The sequence below is a fragment of the Drosophila innubila genome (genome assembly GCF_004354385.1).
Source record: "Drosophila innubila isolate TH190305 chromosome 2R unlocalized genomic scaffold, UK_Dinn_1.0 1_C_2R, whole genome shotgun sequence".
NCBI classification, from domain to species: Eukaryota; Metazoa; Arthropoda; class Insecta; order Diptera; family Drosophilidae; genus Drosophila; species Drosophila innubila.
In genome coordinates, this window is record NW_022995374.1 from 7604488 (window position 1) to 7627237 (window position 22750).

A 22750-nucleotide genomic window follows, 5' to 3' on the forward strand; every position below is an offset into this window, starting at 1 on the left:
TTGCCAGCGATGTTGAGCCGCCTTCATTGTTTGTTCAGATATTGAACGAAAATTTCACTGCACAAATCTAATTTTCATCGGCAGCAAATGGTGAAAAGCAATAGAGGAGAGTGCAATTAAAGTTCAGATTTGGCTCATAACTAAATTTGAAAGTTAACTTTTGACACTTTAAAACAGCAATCTGATTCATTTCCCTGGCCAAGTTTGTGGCTTAAGTCTTTTGTTTTGGCTAAGTACATGGAAAAAAAAACGAGGTCAGATTTTGGTACTGTCAATGAGAATTCGAGCATATTTCCCGCGTGCGGTTGATTTCTAGCATTCAAGTTAATTCGAAACAAGCCACAAAAGTTGCCAAAAAAAACAATAACAACAGAAACAAAAATTAACCCACTCATGCCACAAATTAGAATAAATGTTTGCTTGATGGAAGGTCTCTCCGGCAAAGTGCCGCCATTAGTAAACGAAAATCGCAAACAACAAATACAAAATAATTCAATTGTTGTTGCTGATGTTATGCTCTATAGCCAGAGGCCATTTGTTGATGTTGCTGTTGCTGTTGTTGTTGTTTTGGTCTTTTTGTGGCATGAGTCAAAGTTTTTCTTGCGGGCGAAAAATAATTGCCAAATCGCAGACACACTTGGAAAATGTCAATTGAGAGTGTGTGTGTGTGTGGGTTTTGCGGTGATGTTGCAATAAACCACAGCGCATTTCATTTTAATTAAAAATAAGCCAAAATCTCCCAATAAAAATAAACATACATAAATCTTTCCGCATTTCGCAGAGGCTTTCAAGTTGAATTATCACACATAAATCACGGAGCGGTCGACCAAGAGAGTCCAAGAGAGCGAGAGCGAGAGAGAGAGAGAGATCGAGAAACTAAGACACTCTTTGCCTGTCTCCTGACATGACATTTCACTTTCATTTCCGAAGTTTGTGGCTGTCTTGCATTCAAATCATTTTTTTGTGCACTATTAAGTGCATAACTGACTCCTACAGTAAGCCCCAATATTCACAGTCAAAATGCTATCGATCCATTGCCCAATTGTTGGCATCATAACGCAAAGCAAAGAGAATTCAATAATAATAACTATAAAATTCACTTGCACTCTCGGCGAGTCTCCGCCCAATTCGCGAAATGAATTTAAATACGTACATATTAAAATACAGTATATATCGACAGCAGCGAGGCAAAAGAAAGTGAACACTTTTAATGGAAATAAGTCACGTTCATGTTCATGGCAAAGTCACAGACATAAAATGTTTTTTATGTGTGGGTTTCATGTGAAATTTAATTGTTGCTTACCGAATTAAAAGCATGAAAGATTAATTCAAATGAATTACAAGAAATAACACTTAAGTACAGAAAGAGATATATAATGTTCTGACATATATTTCCACCCAACTATAAACTATGAATTTCTGCAATTTAAGGTTTAATTTTAAATCTTAAAATTTAGATAGGGGTATTAAAATTTAACATACTTTTTTTAATCAAATTTATGGAAAATGTAAAACACATTCGTAAATATTGAGAGTGATCAAGAAAATATAAACTTTATAATTGGCATATCGTAATTAAATTTATAAAAATAAATTTCGGATTTAGGAATTAATATTACTTTACATATCATTGAGTGCATTAGTGTCAATTGCTATTAGAAACAATCAATTGTCGATTTAATGTCACCAACGGTCTATCATCAACTTATCTGGCTGTCTGCTTTATTTAAGCCGATTTCCGCACGTCCTTGACTTTAAAATTCGATTTTATACGCATTTCTGGCAGCTAATTACATAACAAGCAATGTAATTAAACACGAGCTCTACAGTAGTTCCCACCTCAGAGACAGAGACAGAGTCCGAGGCAGAGTCTAATCTCTTTATCACACGGCCAATTAATTTTGATTAGATACAGGCAATGCATTGAAAACTCAAACTCAAACAAAATGTGTACAACAAGAGAGTGGTAAACGAAGCGCAACTAAAGCGAATGTTGATAAGAAACAAAATGTGAGTAAGCGGAAGACGAATCGCTACATAAATACATCTAAACAAATCGAAGAGAGAAAAACAAAAAGCAACCATAAAAAACCTTATAAATTATGATGTAACAATGAAAGTGCTGCAAACGTTAAAGAAACCAATCAAATGGTCAATACAGAAACGTGTTCAATACGCTCAATATAAACAACAATTGTTTCGAAACATCAAATTTAAATATGCAATAGATCAGATCTGATCATTTCAAATAGATAAGATAGGTTTGAGATCGGATGTGATCAGTGTCTTTGTATTATTATTATTATTAAGAATGGAATCGTAATCATGGATAATATACACTAGTGGGCATAAGTATTTTGACAAAAGTATGAAGAAAATTTACTCATAATTTAAAATTACTTCATTAATGGAAAAAAAAAATTTTTTTTCAAAAATCTCTTTTTTAATATTTTTTATAATTTTTTGTTTGGGATGATCTCAGAGAACTTTTGTATGAAAAGGAAAAAAATGTGCCTAAAATAGTCATGTTTAGATATTTTCAAAAAATCATCAAGATACTTATACCCACTAGTGTAAATCAGATTGAAATATCTCTAAAATTGAGCTGAGTTATTTGGGCAGAGATCTGAGATTGGACCACATCAATACTCTCTTGTTTTTACTCTGCATATTTGCGTATCCCTAATTTCGTATATAAATCCCCTTGCACTTACCTCCTCGTTGAGTATCTCCTGCATGTCCAGGCCATGTGTTGCATTTGGTTCACTGCCCACTGACCACATGCGCAGCTCATGCGGCGCTCCTTTGAACAATCCCTGTGTTGCGCGCAACGTGAGATTCATGTGGCGTCCAAAGGCGCTGAAGGAGACGTTGTGTGATTTAATGGCGCTGACATCGCTGCCAAGTAAATGATTGCCAGATGCGGCTGCCTGCTGCTTGAGCTCACTGTAATAGGCATTTTTACTCAGATCCTTTTTCACATGATGCGGCGACAGGGGAGTTGCACCCGGGGATTCACCAATACTGCGACGCTTGCGCTGGAGACCAGCCTGGGGCGTGTGATGCAGCAGCTGGACGAGCTCATAGTCGGGCACTGCGTCGTGTGTGTCCACGTGGAAAACTGAATGCAGTTGCTCTGGCGACATTTGTTTGTGCAGCTAACGGAAGCGAGAAAGAAAGAAAAAGAAAGAGAGATGTAGAGATATGTGTAAATATTTATAGATCGCCTCTGGCGGCAACAAATTGTAGCAATTGTTAAACAATTAATTGAAAAATTATCAATAATTCAATGGTATAAAGGCACGCCATGAACACAAGTGTTTATTCGGTTATACTCGTACTTTTATACGGTTTTTGTTTGCACGGGCAAACTCAAGTGGTCTAGAGATTAACGACTCAGCTGAGCTGAACTGAACTGAACTGAACTGAACTAAGCCGAGGTTTGTCGGTCGCAGCTCGCGAGTATCTTCAGCAAGTGGGTCAGGGTCAGAGCGTCGCATGCTGCTTGGGTTTCTATGAGGCCTGAAGAAACCCAAACTAATACGGTTTAATTTGTTTGCGTGTATCTTAAATTGGAAAACACTCTTATCGGCAATGCGTGTATACTCGCACTCTAACTTGAATTGAGAGCCCCCTTGTACAAGAGTATTTTAATTAATATTTTATTTATTCGTTAATGCGAATTTAATTTACACGCTATTGTCGTTGCTCAATTTTTATTTTATTTATTAACAATGGCTTGTTTATTGGATTTTTTTATTGTTTTATATTTATTTTAGCGATGTGCATTGAAAATGTTTAATTAAACTTATAAAAGAAGAAAAGTGTAACGTCTTCTTAATTTATTTTTATTTTTTCAAAAATATATTTTAAAGTAAATATTTTTCCATGAAATTTTCGATTATAGAAAACTCCAAATGTGGCAATATTTCTATTTGAAGTGTTTATTTTAAGTAATACATTTATTTCTATTACTTCTCAACTTCATTTATTCAGGAAATTCTCTAAAACTTATCAGCAGATGTATTTCATAATTGGTAGTGGTAATTTTCGTTCAAAAAGTTGGTTATTTAAATTTTCGTCATTCACACTTATTTTCTACATAAAATGTTAGATAATTAATCAATCATAAGATTCCAGAGCTGTTAATTTCATCTCGCTTTCACAGTTAACATGATTTTTATAATATTGTTTTTATTTTCCGTTATTCGATTTCCATCTTTAACTTGATTTTTATCGAAAACCGCATTTCCGTCTACTCGGAACATCGCTGGCAACGATATTTATCACATGCATTCCAAACAGCAACGGCAACAAATCGACAATTCAACAAAAATTTGTTACAGGGTCAAAACAAACTAGAATTTCCTTTAACAAACACTGGCCACAAGCCGGCGGATAAATACAAAAGACTTAGACAACGAACTTGCTTAAAGTACCATGCGAGCCACAATGAAAAAAAAGTCTGGCTGGCAATTTAGGCAAATTTCTTGAATTTTGAAGCACCATAAATGGTCCGCCGCATCGGAATGAGTCAAATTGTACAGCAAATGACGACAACAACAACCAACGTAACAAACACACAACAACAACAGCAAGAGCAAAGCAACAACCGAAAGTCAGAAGATGACAAGGTAAACAACATGCGGTCTGCCAGAGCATGGATGAAATTGTTGTCGTTGCCGTTGTTGTTAATTTTTTTTTTTTTTGTGTATTGTATAACAGTTAGCGTGATAATTCTGTTTTAATTGAAATGCAAGCAACGGCCGGCGAAATGAGTGCCTCGAATAAGCTAAATGAGTCGAATGCGACAGGTGAACAAACGCGCGAAGAGCAGAAGAAAAGCAGACGCAGACGCAGACACAGACAATGCCAAAGAGTTTTTACTTTCATTTGAAACGTGTTTTGACCACAGAGCATTGCAACGCACACAAGGAACAGCAACAACAGCAACATCTCTTGGGGTCGACTGTGGTCTCTGTCGACTGCAGATTGAGCAACTTTTGTCCATTGAAAGTGAAACTAATAAACCGATGACGCGCCAAAGTTTCCTCTCCAGTTTTGAGCAGTCTGAGTGTAAAATGAGTATTGTGAGTACTCGTTATGTGAGTGTGTTTGCTGGTTAGGGCTTCCTGACTGCACTCGAACATTTGGAAAGCTGAATGCACCTGCAGCAATTTGCAATATGCAAATCTCTCGAATGAGGCCACACCCAAACACCAAACACCAATCAACACTTGCGGTCTGTTGGCCACACATTGATAGATGTAGATTAAGATTAGAAGAAGCGAAGGGGAATGCGGTTAAAGGGGAACAGCCCTTGCTGCCAATTAATTGCAATTAATGGGAATCAACAGGGAATCAACAGCAAATTATGCAAAACCGTCGCCATTTGATGAACAAGATCAGCGGCAGCGATTAAGCTAAGCATTTAAAACAGGGATGGAAAACAAAGTTCATTGTGTATAAAAAGTTCAAGTGAACCAGTTGAAATGACAAACAACTACAAAGACAATAAGGTAATTATTTATATTAAATTATAACGAGAAATGAGACAAGTAAGATAATGTAGAATAATTAACCATTAAGGAATGTCCTAAATAAATTTGAAGTTTATTTTATTAAGTTGAGCACACTGAAAAATGTTAATTATTATTTTTCTATTAATTTAAATTTAAATAATTTGAAGCTAATTTAATAAAATTAAATCAATAAATAAGAGACATACAATTTTACTAAAAGACTTTCACACAACAATGTCTATTTATTAAATTAAAAATTATTTATCTATTTTACATTAATAAATGATACTCTTAAAATATATTTTAAAATCTTCACACTAAAGAATGCTGTAACTTTGTTCTCTCTGACGTTATCTGACAGCTAAAGCTAGACTTTGCTGTCAGTTAAATTGAGATACTCTAAGAGATTTCACTCTTAAGAACTAGGTGCATTTGGTAGACGACTGTCACAGCTTAAAAGTTGTATGAACCAGTGAACTGAATCCCAGTTAATCATTCATCGATGGCTCACATCAAATGCGACGTTGACTGAGACGACTGTTTGGCGATTTGTCCAAGCGGCGCGCGCTTTAATTTTCGACGGGGTGCAATGACGGATATTGTGAAATTTGTGTTTGTAATTTGTATAGCTAGCTGAGGCTAAGTCTGATGTTGTTGTCGTTGTTGTTGTTTGTCCGCTGCTGGTTGTCCGGTTGTTGCTGCTGCTGTTTTGTGCGCGCAATTACTGAAATTGTGTGATTACTCATACGCCCGATATAACCGGCATGGTGAGTACGTCTGAGACTCTGACTGCCACTACTTAAGTGCAGCAACAATAACAACAATAACAACAATAACAAGCAACAACTAACAACAACTTTGTGGCAGCCAGCAAGTCAAAGTAAAAGGTGTAGCCGCCATATTAGCGCAAAAAGTGTGCTTCAAATTGGCTGCGGGGAGGCCAATACTCTGTTTATGGCATACACACACTTATCTCGCTCACTGTGCGTTGCTGTCTGTGTCGTGTGCGTTGTGCAATTTTCTAGCCCGGTCAAAGTCAACATCAAAATCAACGCCTCTCATTACGATCGCTCGGAAGAGTGTCACTCGACCTTTTGCTTACCAACCATACAAAGAAATTATATTCACTTCAACTATGGACAGACAGACTGACAGACAGACATTCAGACGGACGCAGAAACAGAGAAACAGACTAATGTTAATAATATAACTACTCCTTGTGTCTTTTCGTTGTTTTTGTTTTAGTTGTTTGCTTTTTGGGAGCTTTTCGTTGGGTGTGTTGACCTTGGCGCACCTGACAAGCGCCGGAAATTAGCAAATGCTTCTGCTGGCGCCAAAAATGTGTTTTGTGTTGTTGCTGTTTTTTTTTTATGCACAAAATTAACAAAGTGTGAAAAGTTCAGTTTGTAGTAGGTACTATGACTTGAGCTCTGTTTAATTGCAAACCATTTCGTTTAGCTTTAAGCGTTTGGTTTTCTGCGAAACACTTTCCGATCGGAAACTATGAAGTCAGTTTGATTACGAGTGTAATAGGATTCTATTCAATTTAATATGAACGAGAAGTGATTAATATCAAAGTTCTAAAATCTTTTAGAGTTCCAAGATATGAAAAAGCAAAAAGTTTTGTTGAAATTCGGAATAAAGTTATAAAGAAAGAATTTTCTGACTCCAAAAATATGTGCAAAAAATTAAATCTCTGACATTTCAGAGGCAACGACATTTCGCTTGGTTGTTTTCAAAATCGATTGTCATCGAAATCTTTAGAGATTTGTGGAACACACCTGAATATTTTTTATCTAAAATTTTCGCTATAATCTTTGACTCTAGATTGTTTTAGCAATTGCAATCATTACGTTATATTAGTTATCTTTGGGCTCTTACTCACCCACCCTCACACACACACACACACACATACACTCATAACACTCATAACACTGTCGGGAACGTGACCCAAGTCATAGTTAAACCCAAAGATAAAAGCTAAGCGTGACAGACAGTCACAGCAGCAACAACAATAACAACAGCGACAAGCTTTGGTAACTACTGTGACAACAACAACAGCAATAACAACCACAACAAGCGCAACGAATCGTGCCACACAAATTTCAAACGCCAAAAGTTCTTGATTTCACAATTAAAAGGCTTAATTCGTTAGGCCAACAACTGCAACTGATATTCCCGGCCAAGATCTAAGGAATTGGTATAGGAACAGGAAGAGTCTGAGCAAGACGAAAACAAATTCATATTTTGTTTGAGTTGTTGTTGCTGTTTTATTTTATGTTTGACAGCACATAAAATATAACTAGACCAGCAACAACAACAACAACAATCTGCAAACGGCTGACTCATGCAGTTATAACGAATCGATTCTTGCATTTTTGTTGCTGTCAGCTTTGTGCTGCTGATGTTGATGTTGTTGTTGTTGTTGTTATTGTTGTCTTAGCATTGCCTTGTTGGTTACCATAATTTTTATGCTTGGTTGCAATTTGAAGGGCCTCGTCATAGTTTGTTTTTGCCATTTTGTATTTGTTTCTACGCAGCAAAAACAGCAACAAAAGTCAACTTTAATTGCAGTTAAAGACGCAATCGGATACTAGGTCTCAGTCTGAGCTGTTGTGTTGCAAGCAGCAGCCAAAAAAGAAGGAGACTGAAACCATTTTGGTCTAATATGGATGTGTCAAGGAAGCAAACTGAGATGTGCTCTAAAGCAGAGCCAAAGTTCAAAGAGACTTGATAAAGATTGTTAGTGCTTGTCTAGAAAACAGTATGAAGTGAGTTTTGATTTTTAGAAGAATGTGTTTTTAAGATTCACTCATGCTTAAATGTTCAGTAGCATGTTTATAAACAAAACAATTAATTTCTTAGATTTAGCTTCAATCAAATAAACCAAAGAAATCAAATGGAATTCTTCTTTGAATGTACGAATAAGATTTTTGTATTAAATTGCAGGCTCGTTCTTAAGCCAACTTGATTGACACTGTTCCCTTCATAGAACATGTTAACTGGATTTGAATAAATCGCAGTATAAACTTGATTGAAGCATTTCTAAAAACTTGTTTCAATTAAAGCTGATGTTACTGTAATTTTGACACCGGAATTTCTTGATTGTTTTGTAGAAAGATCCGAAATGATCTTGTAGTGAATATGAAATAGTAAAAACGCCTTTTAATAGCAGCAGAACAGAATTTTAATTTAACGAGCTATATAAAATCACAAAAACACATTATAATAAAAGCAAACAAATGGAAACAACAAAGCAGAAGAAAGAAGAGGAGGTCGAGGGGGAAATACAAGAAAAGCAATCAAAAGGCAACGGTTGAAATAATTACAAGAACTTTTTACGTATGACCTTGGCCATAATTCGTTGGCGAAGCTTTTTCTCTGAGACAAAAGCTGAGCGTGCGTTTGGTTTTCAATGAGAGTTGAATACATATAACTACACTCAACTGTATTTATGAGTACTTGTTTTATTAACAATGCCATTTGTGCTTTGCAAGATATAGAGAGAGAGAGAGAGAGAGAGAGATAGAGCGAGCAAGTGCGAGTGAGCTGAAGTCATAGACTGATTTCATCGCGTCTTTTGCTCGCTTAAAATAGTTTTGTAATTTAATTAATATACAAAAAATGTATTTAAATGCCAATTACGCACAATGCAAATGACAATGAAATTGACTTCTTGGCGGTCATTTGTTCATTCAAGTGTCAAATACAACCGTTAACTGCCATTGTCTTATGCGAGTTTGCCCCCCAAAAATAAAGGTTTCATTGCATTGAATTGATTGATGAGTTATTCGGCTTTAACCGAAAAACGTGATTAACAGACGTGGCTAACATTACGAGTACTTACATCTGGCAGTGCCTGGCATATTGTACTGGCCAATAGGAGCGTTGTGATTAGGCCCAGTAATGAGAACATTGTTTGTTGTCTATGAGTATGGGAGCTTAACAAACTTAAACTGCAAAGAAATAAAAGAAAAAGAAAAGAGTAAATAAAGGTAAATAACATAAGAAGTTAGCAATATAATTAAAAAATAATAAATTAACAATAATAATAATTTTACAAACAATAAAAATAAAATTATTTAATAATTATCCACCAATTTATTTCATATTAACATTTAAATGTTTGATTGCAAATCTTAATACAAAATGCATAAAACGCACCCTGCTTAATGCCAGTTGCCTCTGCCCATCTGCCCACTCTTCCCCCTTTGGTCATGCTCAAATGGACTTTATGGCTGTAAACCAACTTTGTAGTGGCATCCTCTGGCTAGTCAGAAACTGTTGCAACTTTAAAGCTCTTGCTGTTGTTGCTTGTACAATTAATAATTAGTATTTATTGTACAAAACCTACTTTTCTGGCCCGCTGGCTGTAATTAATTGTTGCGTAAGGCCAAGAAGTTACAGGCAGCTGCAACAACAAAAACAACAACAGAAACAGCAACAGCAACAACAACAACAACAGTAAAGAGCACTGTTGTTGTTGCTGTACATCCGTCCGGGCGTAAATGCCATCGAATGCGGCTAATTGTCAATAATGATGCAGCGATGCGTGGCAAGAGGCGGCAGCATCCACATCCACATCAACATCGACATAGACATGGACATGGACAGACCTTTGACAAACCAACTGAAAACAAACAAAACTGCCCAGCAACAAAACCAACAACAACAGCGACAGCTGCTGTTGCATTTTGCAACTTCGACTCTTACAACAAATTGCATGACATTTGTCTTTCTGATTTCTGCAGCTGACAGGGAATGGGGCAGAATGAGGAGGAGGGTGGAGACAACATGCAACATGCAGTGGCAACTTTTGGCATATACATTTTTAGGGCAATTTGCAGGCAAATCTTGATGCAACTTTCTTTGTTGTTGTATTTTTCCGTGGATATCGCAATGAAAAATGAGAATGAGATGTTGCAATTAAATTTAACATCTACAACATTGGAATATCGATATCGATTGGTTTGTCGAAAAATGCATATGTTTATTTTTCACTTTTAAAAATAGCTTAACGCAATATATATTATTATTTTTTTTATCTAACCTTTTTTAAGAATCATAAGCAAAATTAAAACCAAAAAGGATTTTTTTTTTTAAATAAAATATGTAATATAAATATGAAAGAAGTACATATTATATATTATATTATTATATTTTTATAGCTTAATATAATTTAGCACCTACAATAGTACAAACAATCAATACAAAATTATTGCTAAATTTATTTTGCATATGAAGGCGTGCCAACAACTGCAGCTGTGCACTAGGAAACTAGGCCAAGTTTATCAGTTTCTCTGTGACAAACTCCCCCCTGGGTAAACGCCTCAAGCCCAGAAAGTGAAATTTCCCAAAACATTTAATTGTAAATTATTGGCAGTTTTGCTATGATTTTGCTTTATACGAAGAGAAAAGCAAAACATAGAAGCAAGACACGTTCGTTTTGGAGGCGTTCATTTGGCGTCAAATGGGCTGAGATTAAATGAGTTTTCACTCGACAACCAATGTTTAGGTGGGGTCTTTCATGGAGTCCAATCCACAGTTACAGATGAAGACATTAGCAGGTCACTTTAGGGTTAATAGCAACCGTGCAGATGTAATTAATCAACTGTACTAGAGACTAAACTAGAGAACTGGGCACGAAACAATAAAATCAAAAATAAAAAGGAAACTAAACGAAAGACTTAGGCAACGAACCTGCTATTAGCTATAATAAATTTGTTAAAGTTCTCAATATTTTACATTATAAGTAGAGTTACTTTGCCATCAATAAATTTATAAAAACTATAATTTTAATTCAATGTCAAGGGAATAATACTATAAAATGGAAATTAAATAGAATTTACATGAAATTGTTTACACTTCAAAGAATTTTTCTACGAACTTTGCATATTTGTTGAATATTTTACTTTGTCAGCATTGCAAAGTGGTCTAAGTCTCCGTCAAGTTCACTAAGCTTCGCCCTAAGGGCAAATGACTTGTGTGGCTTTAATTGGCCCTCAAACAAATGTAAGTTCAAAGCCAGCAAGTCAGCTAAATGGGCAACAACACTCACATAAATTTGGTGGATAACCTTGGGCAAGACTTTCACCTGAACGAAGCCAAAACAATAGAAGACGAGATAAAAATAAAACATCATCAAAACGGAATTAATTCATCAAGGTGTCAAATTATGACGAATTTTGATTTGAAGCAACTGAAACCGAATGTCAACGTGAAGCCAAAAAGATAAGGAAATCGAGAAGCTACCGAAAAAAAGAAGAAATCAACTGAGAAAATATTTAAGAAAATATGATTGCCAGACTATCAAATACCCTGCGCATAACTGTTGGTAAATTTATGCTATAAAGCAAATTATGTGTTTTTCTTTTGACAACTTGGGCTTGTAGCATTCCCTATAGTTTCGCTCGATTATAGGTCATAAGGCAGATCGAAATATTTACTTAATACTCGTTAACATGACGCGTTCATTTTGTTTGTCGCTAAACACGTATTTTACATAAATATTTAGTAAATACAGTTATGCGGCAAACGAAACAGAAATCTAAAAATCAAATTCAAACCAAAGAAACTTGTTATTATATTGTTGTATTGACTAGTGTGTTGGCCATTTTGTCAATTTAATGTTTGCCGTTTGCATAATTAAGGTCGATTAGGGTTATTTCTTATATATTATACTTGTATGCAGATGATGATCATGATGATGATCAAATGAATCTTGAGCTCAAGGTTATGGTTATAACAGTGCCTGACAGTTGCAGTAAATCAGAGCTTTCTGAACTTGCAAAATTCACAATAAGACCATATACGAGTATATATATACGTGTATGTATATATGGGACTATATCTTTATTTATATTTTTATATACACGCGAATTTTCATGGTGTTTTTATTTTAGTTGTGGCATCGCGTGCATGACCAGCTGTACAATTATGTAATAGACATCAAATGGCAACAGCTTTCTCAGCGCAGTCTGCAATGTTTGCCGTGTTTGTTGGAGCAATTAAGCTTTTGGGGCCCCCAATTTAAAAGCCGTCACCAAACAGAAGCGCTAAGAAAGCCAACAGTTAAATCGTTTTTGGCCACATTTCGAGCTAAAAGTGTGGAATTATGCCAAAAAGCATTGAAAGAAATATTCAACAGTGCCGACACGCAACAGGAGATGGACAGAGGGAGGGATGAAGGTGATAGGCAGAGGAGAAATAGCCGAAAAAAGCAAGTTGCATTGTCAGCTTCCGCATAATTATGGCGACACAGACACACTTGCCATACTATACATATAACAGTGTGTGCGTCTGTTTTGCCTGTCTTTTTCTGTTTCTGTTACTGTTTCTGTTGCATTTTGTTTATTGTCTGCTTATGGGAATTTTTGATGGCTTTTTGCTTTTAGCTGTCTTTGGTCATTGTCTCTTTCATTTTGGCTTTCTTCACCAATTCGCTGACACAACAACGAGCGTCTTAAACTGGGGGCGTCAGCGTTTTACTTGAATTGACATTGACAGTTGACCAGAGCCATAACCATAACCATAGCCACTGTCTTCTGCTCTCCACTTCTTCTCTCTTCTCTTGGCCATCTGCTGTTTGTCTCTCTGTCAGCTGTCGTCGGCATTGTGCTGATATCATCGACACTTTTGTCCACACCTGTGCACTGCTGGCTACTTAGTTGCCTATTTGTGCACTTTGCTTGATAATGAACTTATTTAATTATTTTTCTTTTTTTCTTTTTATAAATGCTGAGCTGTGCGAAATGCCTTTGGCCATTTGCCTCAGCCGACAAACAGGGCGCATGAGTAATGGACTTTTCAGCAGCTGTGATCGGTTAAGTAATGATTACGACCGAAGTTTTTAGTTTAACACATCTTATGTTGATGTTTACTTGTATAGAAAGTTATATAATAGCTATGGTAATTGAATAATGTAATCATAATCTTTATAAAATTAAGAGAGGCAGGCAAACATATAAATGGAAAATATTTAAAATATTGTAAATAAAAAGTAAAAGTAAAGCCGGCCTTCAACATTTTAATTTAATTTAATTATCAAACGTTTTTCTTATTCTTATGCAGAATAAGACATTTTAATCCATAATTATGATTAATCGCAGAAACGGCCTTGGCAGTTTTTCTAATTTGAATTTAAAAAGATTTTTCTCATCCTTACATTGCAAAAGACATCCATAATATTTATAAATATTAGTTTCTTTCCATTTGTATACAGAAAATCATTTTGAGCAATAAACATAGCAGAGCAGGCATTTTAAAGTTTGTTTTAATTTATCATACGTTTATTTCATTCAAAGTTAATCCAAAAATAGGATTTTTTGAGAGAAGGCCTTCAGCAGCTACTTTCCATACAATTATCAAACGATTTTCTCATCCTTATTTTGCAAGAAACGTTTCAATCCATAAATATCAGCGAAAAGACCTTCAACGGCTTATTTTGACGATTTTTCTCATCCTTATCCAACTGACGACATGTAAATGCAACTTCTCTAGACTTATCTTGATATGAATTCCCCAACTCCCACACAAATCACAACATAATCTAGTTTGGAGCATAACAAACTGATATAACAGAGTTCAACTGTGAACGTTTTGCAAACCAAGCCAGACGAAACCAACAAAAGATAATAAATTTGATTCCTCAGTTAACAAGTTGCAGGTTGCAGGTCGACAGCGACAATGATGACGGAAAGGATTACGTAAAGTGTCTGTGACCTGAACTCTTTGCATTTGCTTAACATTTCGAATCAGTTGCAATTCACCCAAGTGTGTGTGTTGTCTGCCTGTCTGTCTGTCTGTGTATGTGTGTGTTTGTGTAAGGGCAAGCGAACATTTTCCATTGTTTTCATGCCAAAACAATGGATCATTGGGAACTTGCACCTTGAATGTGTGTTGAAGACCTGCTGACAGATAGCGTGGCTGAAAACAGCTGTGCAAATGTTTTTCAAATGGGTGACTACCAAAAACCCACTCAAATACCGAAATGATGTGTCTGATTGAGATGTTGAATGCGTCAAGCCCAGAATAATTTTAGCATATGTGCTCCAAACGAGTTCTGTTCATAAAGTATTGAAAAATTCATGGAAAATTTTTGATTTTTTTTAATTCATCTTCTAAAATTATAAATGCTAGAGAACCATCAATTATGTAACACTCAAATTCATAAAAGTTGCGTGAGTAACTCCATCGACATGCTGCGTATACGTAATTCGCAAGCAACAAAAATGCTTAAATTAAACAAATATTTGTTTGTTAAATAGACACGTTTCGGAACTGCCATTAAAAAAAGCAAATATTGAATAAATACACGCAAATTTGGTAAAGAAAAAATATAGAAAAATGCCAGATAATAACAAGAAACAAATAAACAATATTGCGTATACGTAATGTGTTCAGTTAATTAAATAAAAGACGCGCCACAAAACAGACGCCGCGGATAATTAAACTCAAACCAAAAAGAAATGCCAAGACGCCGTCTAACGACTATCGCGAAAATATACACACTTAATTTAATTATTTATTTATTTGGCCATAGAATAAATAGCAACAAAAAAAAATAAAATAAACAAAGCCACAAAAAACTGCAAATACTTCAAAATAATTTCGGCATTAAAATTATTCGCTGCAGCTGCAATTGTTGTTGCTCTTGTTATAATTTTCCAGCTGTTGTTACAACATGCAACAGGCCATACGACAACAACAAAAACAACAACTACATAACTTGTAGATTGCGTGCAGCATTGCGGTCGCCGTTGACGTCGACGTCGACGTCGTCGCTGCCTGTCGGAAAAACTGTAGACCGCAAAATGAAAGTGAAATTGAAATTGAAATTGAAGAAGACGTCAAAAGCTCAGCAACAACAACGTGTTTAACTATTATGCAGTATTTGTTTATGATTGTCGTAATGGCCAAAACTATTACATTTATGACATTTCCATTTTCCATTTGTTTATTGCTATTATTCTGGCATTTCACTTATTGTTCGACTAATTAATATTGTTTTATTTAAATATTGCACATTTATAATTCGCAACAGGAAGCAATAAATTCATATAAATGAAAACTCTATTTGGAACACACAGAAAAGCTATAGCTATGAAAATTATGAAAATTACTTTTATTGTAAGCACTTTAATAATTTTAATTACTTATTACTTAGTTAAAAAAAGGGAATGTGATTTGCCTTAAAATTTGAATGAAATATTGTGAAAAAAATTTTGTAAAGTTACAAACGTTTAACTTGAAAGTTATTAAACTAAAATTGATACGCACATTATCTGCAGCAACAACAACAACTGAAAAACTGTTTATTATATGTTTGAAAAAAATGCAATTAAATAAAAAAAAAGACACACACACATGAGTTGAACAGACCTAAAGAGCGAGGCAGAGAGACAAACAAACAGGTTACTCGAGTTTCTTCTTCGGTGTCAATGAAAAGGCAGACCGAATAACAAAAACAAAATACTAAAATAAAATAAAATAAATAACGAAATAAAAGATGAATTAAACTAAAAGTGGACACTGTCGTCGAGCTGATGAACGATGCCGATCCCAGTGAATTCATCGAACACCGCTGACAAGGTTTTGTATTGAAAACTTACGATAAATAAACGAAATACGAAATCGAGTACAAAGCAAAGTCAGAGATCATTTGCCTTATAAACAAACATTGTTCATAGAATTCGAAGGCATAGAAAGTTGCAAATCTACTGTTACAGTCTGATTGGAGCTCAGATCATTATGCATACAAGTTAAAAGCTATCTCAATATGCAGCTGAAAGCTTCCCGCTATCTCTCTTTCTCTCCTTCTGTCTGTTTGTCTCTCTCCCTGTCTCTTTCTGTCTTTGTCTGTCTTTCACTGGGCTTTGTTGCAATACAAGCTGCAATAATTGCAACAATAACAGCGAGGAGAGCAGAGTAAAGCGTATCGGGCAATAATAACTGTAGCAATATTACAAAATCGCCACGATCGAAGCCTGAAAGAGGCCCAAAAAGAGCAACAAAAAGTAACAACAACAATGAGATAATAACGCGTTGAGCCAAAAATCCCTAACAAAAACAACTACATTATAACGTTTTATATGCATTTATAACTAATTACTCATACATATACGAATAATAACAATAAAATAAAATGCAATAAATTCAATTAAGTAAAAAAGAACTCTTGAAATTTAGAAACAAGCCCACTTTTTGAACAGCCCTGGATTTTTCGAAAAGCTACACGAGTTTCTAGTATGATTTGATTATTTTTTCAATTAACAACTTTTTGAAACAATTTAACAAATTTTAAATAACACGTGTGAAGGTTTTAATTACTCAAACTTGTCTGCAAATTAGTAAAAGACAACGAAATTCAAGCGTTAGCCATCATCTATCGATTATTAAATCATTTTTATGGCCAACAGGCAGACAAACTGTCTAAAGAACCGCCAAACTCCAGTAAGAAAATAAAAATTCACTGATAAATCTTTGATCATGTGATATTAAATTTAAGGGCGACCGAGTAAATGATATTCTAAATATTATTACGAATATGTATACTTATTTCATGGTATTGTATCTCATTGTTTTTCACTTACCTAAGTCCGTAATATTTCTAAACTTTATGCGGCCCCAAAAAGGGCGACAAACTTAAGGTGAAAATCCTTCTTGGAATAGCTCGAATTAGTTCAGTACTCCCATACGAATTAAGGTACAGGCACACTCGATTCTGATGGACTGCGTATTTATTTTGATTTAAAAATCTTGCTATTATCTTTTATAAAACACCACCGTTGTATTTGGAAAAATCGCGCCTGCGTCCTGTGCTCTTTTTCTGACTTCGTTCTGACTCTGATCAATTGATGCGACGATAGCAATACCGATAACGATTACAATAGCCAAACGATAGCCAAACGCGCGGCGATTACTGATAACTGTGGAACAGTAAAGAACAGAGAGCAGAACACAAACACAGAACACAGAACCCCACAACACGAACGGAAAGAAAGACGAACAGCGATTAAACTGCAGGCGGGCAGTGCGCTAAGATTAAATACGGCGTGAAATTTGCTTGGCAGACGACTTTGTTGTGGTTGTTGGTGCTGTTGTAGTTAACGAAATTTATATTTCACTCATTCCATTTCATTGTGATTGTAATTGTATTGCTTTTATTATTTCTTAACCTTCTGTGGGCTCAGAACACGAAAAAACATAAACAATAAAAAAGCGCGGCGACAACGACGACGACGACGCAGCAACAGCAACAGCAGCAGAAGCAACGGAAAAAAATGGCAGACTGTCAGACTGTTGGGTGCGAGCGAGATGGGAATTAAAATGGAGATTACTGAAAGGCAGATTCACTTTTTACTTTTTTATTTTATATTTCTTTTTTGCTTTGTTGCTTTTGCTTTTGTTATGCTCAACACGATTACGAAAACGGAGAGTTGAGAGATTGCGAATTGAGCTTAATTCATCGAGCTGAAGCTGCTGCCTTTTTTTTCTCTTATGATTGGGGTTGTTGTTGTTGTTGTTGTGGTTGCACTTTTTTTGCCACTGCACTGGATAGAACTTAAAGGCAGCCTTACATAAGCAACAGCTCTTTGGCAACTCCCTCTATAGGTTTTGTTTTTCTTTTTGCTTTTGATTCAATTTTGATTAACTTTATTAATTTTTTTTTTATTTGATAGTTCGCGTCTGCGTGCCGTTTTTGTGGCCGTCTACGGAAACTGGTCGGCGCACACTAAAGTTAACGTTCGCTTGGGCAGCGCTGCGCAGTCCAAAAAATATAGCGCACAACGATCGGGCCAACAGCAGAAACACCAACAACACCAACAGCAACAACAACAACAGCGACAAAAGCCGACAGTGCAAGCGAGACAGACAACCAAACAAGCAAAGCCACAATCGAGCTTTGGGCCAAACTGTTGTTGGTGTTGTTGTTGTTGTTGCTTAGGCCAAAAGCTAGTCGACAACTTAAAGCCAAAGCCAATGCTTAAAAGTTGCCTTGAAAGCTTCCAATGAAAGCGAAAACGATAAAAGACAGCAACAGCAACAACAACGACAACAACAAAAGCAAAACACTTGCATTTTTCATTGTATTATAGTTTGAGTTTAGCTTTTTGAGTGAAACTTTGAGTGAGTCTCTTTTGAGCTCGCTCTATGGAGTTTTCTCTCTCTCTCTCTCAATCTCTCTCTCTTATTGTTGCTCACTACGTTGAATGACTTTTCGAGTGCAGTTTTGTTGTTGAAAATCATTTGATTAATGTTGTAAAGATTTGTTTTAATTAATCTTCGATTTGCAATCTTCACATGCATTACTCATTCACTCAATGCTAATTTTCAGCAACAAAACAGACTTTGTTTAATTGGTGAGTTTATGAAAAATATAATGAATTAGGAATGTGTCATTAAAGGCATTGACAGCACTTTACATTCTTTACAGGAAGCTGTTAGATTCTTAACATGTGTTTCTCTCTTCCCCCACCCTCCGCTCATTCTTCGTATATCGTTTAACTTATCGCACAATCATTTAAATTTTGACAACAAAAATAAAAAAATCTGATGGAAAACAATTTAAAAATTTAAGTGACAAAAGTGCAGTCAAGTTCATTGGCAGCCTTCGAAGCGTATTGTAAATTTTATAAAGTTAGGTGATTTTCTGAGTGTCCATTATAATTTTGATCTCAACTCCCCCATCTCAATAATATGCTCATAAATTTATGTGAACAATCAAAGCGTTTCAATTAAAAGGTAATTGTCACACATTGCCAGATCTGAATCAAAGTCTGAATCTGAATCTGAATCGGAGTCAGAGTCTGAGAAGGTGGAGGCGGTTAGGTACAGTGAACTCTAAACGTAACACCGGCAGTCGTTTGACGTCTGGTCAACTGGTCGTGTGGTCGACTGGGTGAAATGGCAATGAACCAATCAACTGAAGGATATAAATATTGATACGACACACTGTCTCTGACTCTGACTCAACGCTGACGTTGCAAGTCGATTCATTATCAGTTGCATATTTCCAGGTAACCTCAATTGCCATTTTCGGTCTTACTTATATAAGCAAAGATACTCGTAGATTGAAATCTTCATCGGATCGGTGTCATTACACGTGTTGCTTCGCTGGCGCAGCATTTCAAGCGACATTTAGCCCCAGCTGCGATTGGAATCTATTAATGAGCTGTGATATTTTCTTTAAATCCCATCTTGCTGCTCCACTCCTGGAGTGGACTACAGTGGAGTAGTCGGAGCAGCAACTGGTTTCATTTCATGGGTCGTCGAATACTACTTAAGTTGGAATCTCAATTGAACTCATTACTTTTATGTGGATTTCGTGCTAATTGCCATGCATTTGTTTACATTGTCTTAAATTTGTTGTGTTTACGAGTATTGGCACTTTTCGGTTGCTTTCTCACAGTCAAACTGTCTTCTAAGGCGAAATGACAGCGTATTCGCAATACACTAAATTATTGCTTTTCATTTTATTTCACTTTGTGCATCGTCTGATTGGTTCTGTGTCAACTGTTTGCAATTGCATTAAAAATTATTGAACCTTTAGTCTGTTTAGTGACACAATTTGACAAGTAACATTGTTGCTATGTCTGCTTATTTAAGCTAAACAACAGCACAACCTATTAAGAGAAAAATTCAAGGCATTTAGGAGATGGCCAAGAGGATAATAACTTATTCTTCATAGTTAATTTGCGAATAGAGAACTGAACAAATGGTAATCCAATAAATTGACAAGTGCTACGATCAGCTGACATTACATTAATCGTATACTTTATTTAAATTTTATCAAATAACTATAATTTTATTTCAACCCGATTTTAATTAAAATGTCCGTACTATCAGCTGACATCTTACCTTGTATAGTAAATACTATCCAATAGTTTAAATTACACACTCTATTATTGTATTGTGAAATTTTATCTGTCTCCCTTTCTTATTTACTGGCGATGAGTCTTCTGTCCTCATTAATCCATGTCACTGCAAAGGTCAATGTCAGTGGCCCGCATTGCCAATTGCCCAATAACTGAGATCAACAGAGGACCTATCGAACCTACATATTTCATACACCAACTCATAAGCATCATGTCGTTAATGGTAAGTTGTCGTTTTATGAGGCGTCAAAATGCAGTTAAGCATAAAAAAGCAATGTAAAAAGTCAGGCAGACAGAAATGTGTATATAGATACGTATATTCAATATTTATGGCTATTTCATATTTCTATGTATACAATAATGGAAAAAACAAAGAAAATCAATAAAGATTTGCATAATATTCAACATTTTACGCTGCCTGATTCGGTTGGAAATGGGATTGGGATTGGGAATTGGAAACGATCAAAGAAGAAAGAAAGAAACAAATAAAAACCGCCAACGAAATTTACGAAACTGTCAACGGACACAATCTTGGGTCATTTTAAATGATGTAATAAATATATAAACAGCGACTAATCAGGTTTGAAACTTTAAGCAAAATTGTAACATAAATACACGAATGTAAATATGAATTTTAAATAAACCGAAAATTGGAGTCAAACTGAAGAAATGTGCATAAATTAAAATGCAAACTGAAAATCCACAGGCCCGAAACCAAATTTAAATTCAAATTAAAAAAAAATAAACGGTAACAAGTTGAAAATTGCAGCACTTTAAAAAATATTGGAGCAAAATCGATTATATTATAAGCATTATTGCCATTATTATGTCAGACCAACTGGCTACCAGTTCCAAATTCCCAATGGTCCAAGACCCACAGAAACCACAGAAACCGTTGTGGTTACTGCAAAGCACCACAAGCGACACCGACAATAACAACAACAACAAAAGCAACATTACACGGAATCTGACCCATAACTGGGTCTCTCTCTCTCTCTCTCTCTATGTTTCACTCTCTGCGCCTTTGCTTCTCGGCTATTACGGTTATTGTGGCTTATTGACTTTGTGCTTTTGCTTTTGTTGTTTTTACGTTTCATTCAAACTGCCAAATCTATAAATATTCATAAGTTATCACACATGACGCTTGGACTGGCTCCTGTCTTGCGCAAGGAAAACAGACACAATCTAGTTGGTGAGTAGGTCTGGCCTATTAGCCGAAATAAAAGCATGTTTGAACACTCATTACTTAGCAAGAAAATTTGAAGGTATTCACTTTGATAAAAATGACACCTAAACTATGCTTCCGAATTCGATCAACGATTTAAAATCATAAGTATAAATATTTACAAAGTACAAATAATTAATATTTCCAGAATATCTATTATTTAATATTTAAATTGGCAGATTTTATAAAAAAGATCATATAAAATATAAGTATATTTAGAATCTAATTTAAGCATTTTAGATTTCGTCCAGCCCGGATGTTATCCTGGCAATTGTCACCTTAACAACTTTGACGTAGTTTCACACATTGCAACTAGTGTGGAACCCTTAAGTTCATTGCCATTGCAAGGTGTCAGGTAGTTTAATTGATGATTCGACAGTAAAACAATATGATTATATCAATTGGCGCTGATGTACGGTAGCAACTTCCTGCAGTTCGACAAAACAGAATTCCGCTGCAGCCAACGGCCTATAAATTAATTAGACACGTAATTACGAGGTGTGAATCATTTAGACGGGGGGGCGCACCTGACACTTGGACAAAAATCAATTTGTTTATGAAAACAGAACACAAAATGCGAGTTAAACTAAGCAAATTATTTGTCATGTTGAAAGGCTGATTAATTGTTTGAAGGAAACAAAAGACTGAAGCAACGAACTTGCACCGAACACAAGTTGCGATTGCAATTTAAATGAATGAGGTCAACAGAATGCTGTCCAAAATTAACAACAAAAAAATAAAACATATTTTAATAATGTGCAATTAGCACACAATTAATCTTGATCAAATTCTCATGCAAGAATTCTAAAAAGAGTTAAGCAATAATCAATGGAAGATCCAATGAATCAAATCGAAACTCCTTAGTATGGGAAGACTTAAAAACGTTAAACTATCTTAATTTTTACTAGTTATACTATCAACATTATATCTGAAACGGATCATAGATTAATTGAATTGTTCATAGATAGTTTAAATATCTAAACTTACATCCATTCGAATGTTCCATTAGTATATTTAAAATCAAAGATCCCTAAATAAAGTCAATAACTTGAACTTTAGGTTCCTTAGCCTTTGGCTGAGTTTTTGTATGTTTCTCAGAATGCTTTGACGTTTTGTTCTGGTTCCTT

At 35.4% G+C, this 22750-nt stretch overlaps 1 protein-coding gene across 1 annotated transcript in view; it reads right to left on the reverse strand.

The window, feature by feature from the left end:
* LOC117785950 overlaps positions 1-18347 on the reverse strand; it is a 55180-nt gene extending 36833 nt beyond the window's left edge. Inside the window, exons 1-3 of the mRNA XM_034624241.1 lie at positions 17114-18347; positions 9370-9478; positions 2715-3158 (exon numbers count right to left, since the gene is read on the reverse strand). Coding sequence (XP_034480132.1) covers positions 2715-3158; positions 9370-9438 — 513 coding nt within the window. The 5' untranslated portion in view covers positions 9439-9478; positions 17114-18347. The remainder of the gene's footprint in view (positions 1-2714; positions 3159-9369; positions 9479-17113) is intronic.
* Positions 18348-22750: the final 4403 nt, after the last annotated feature.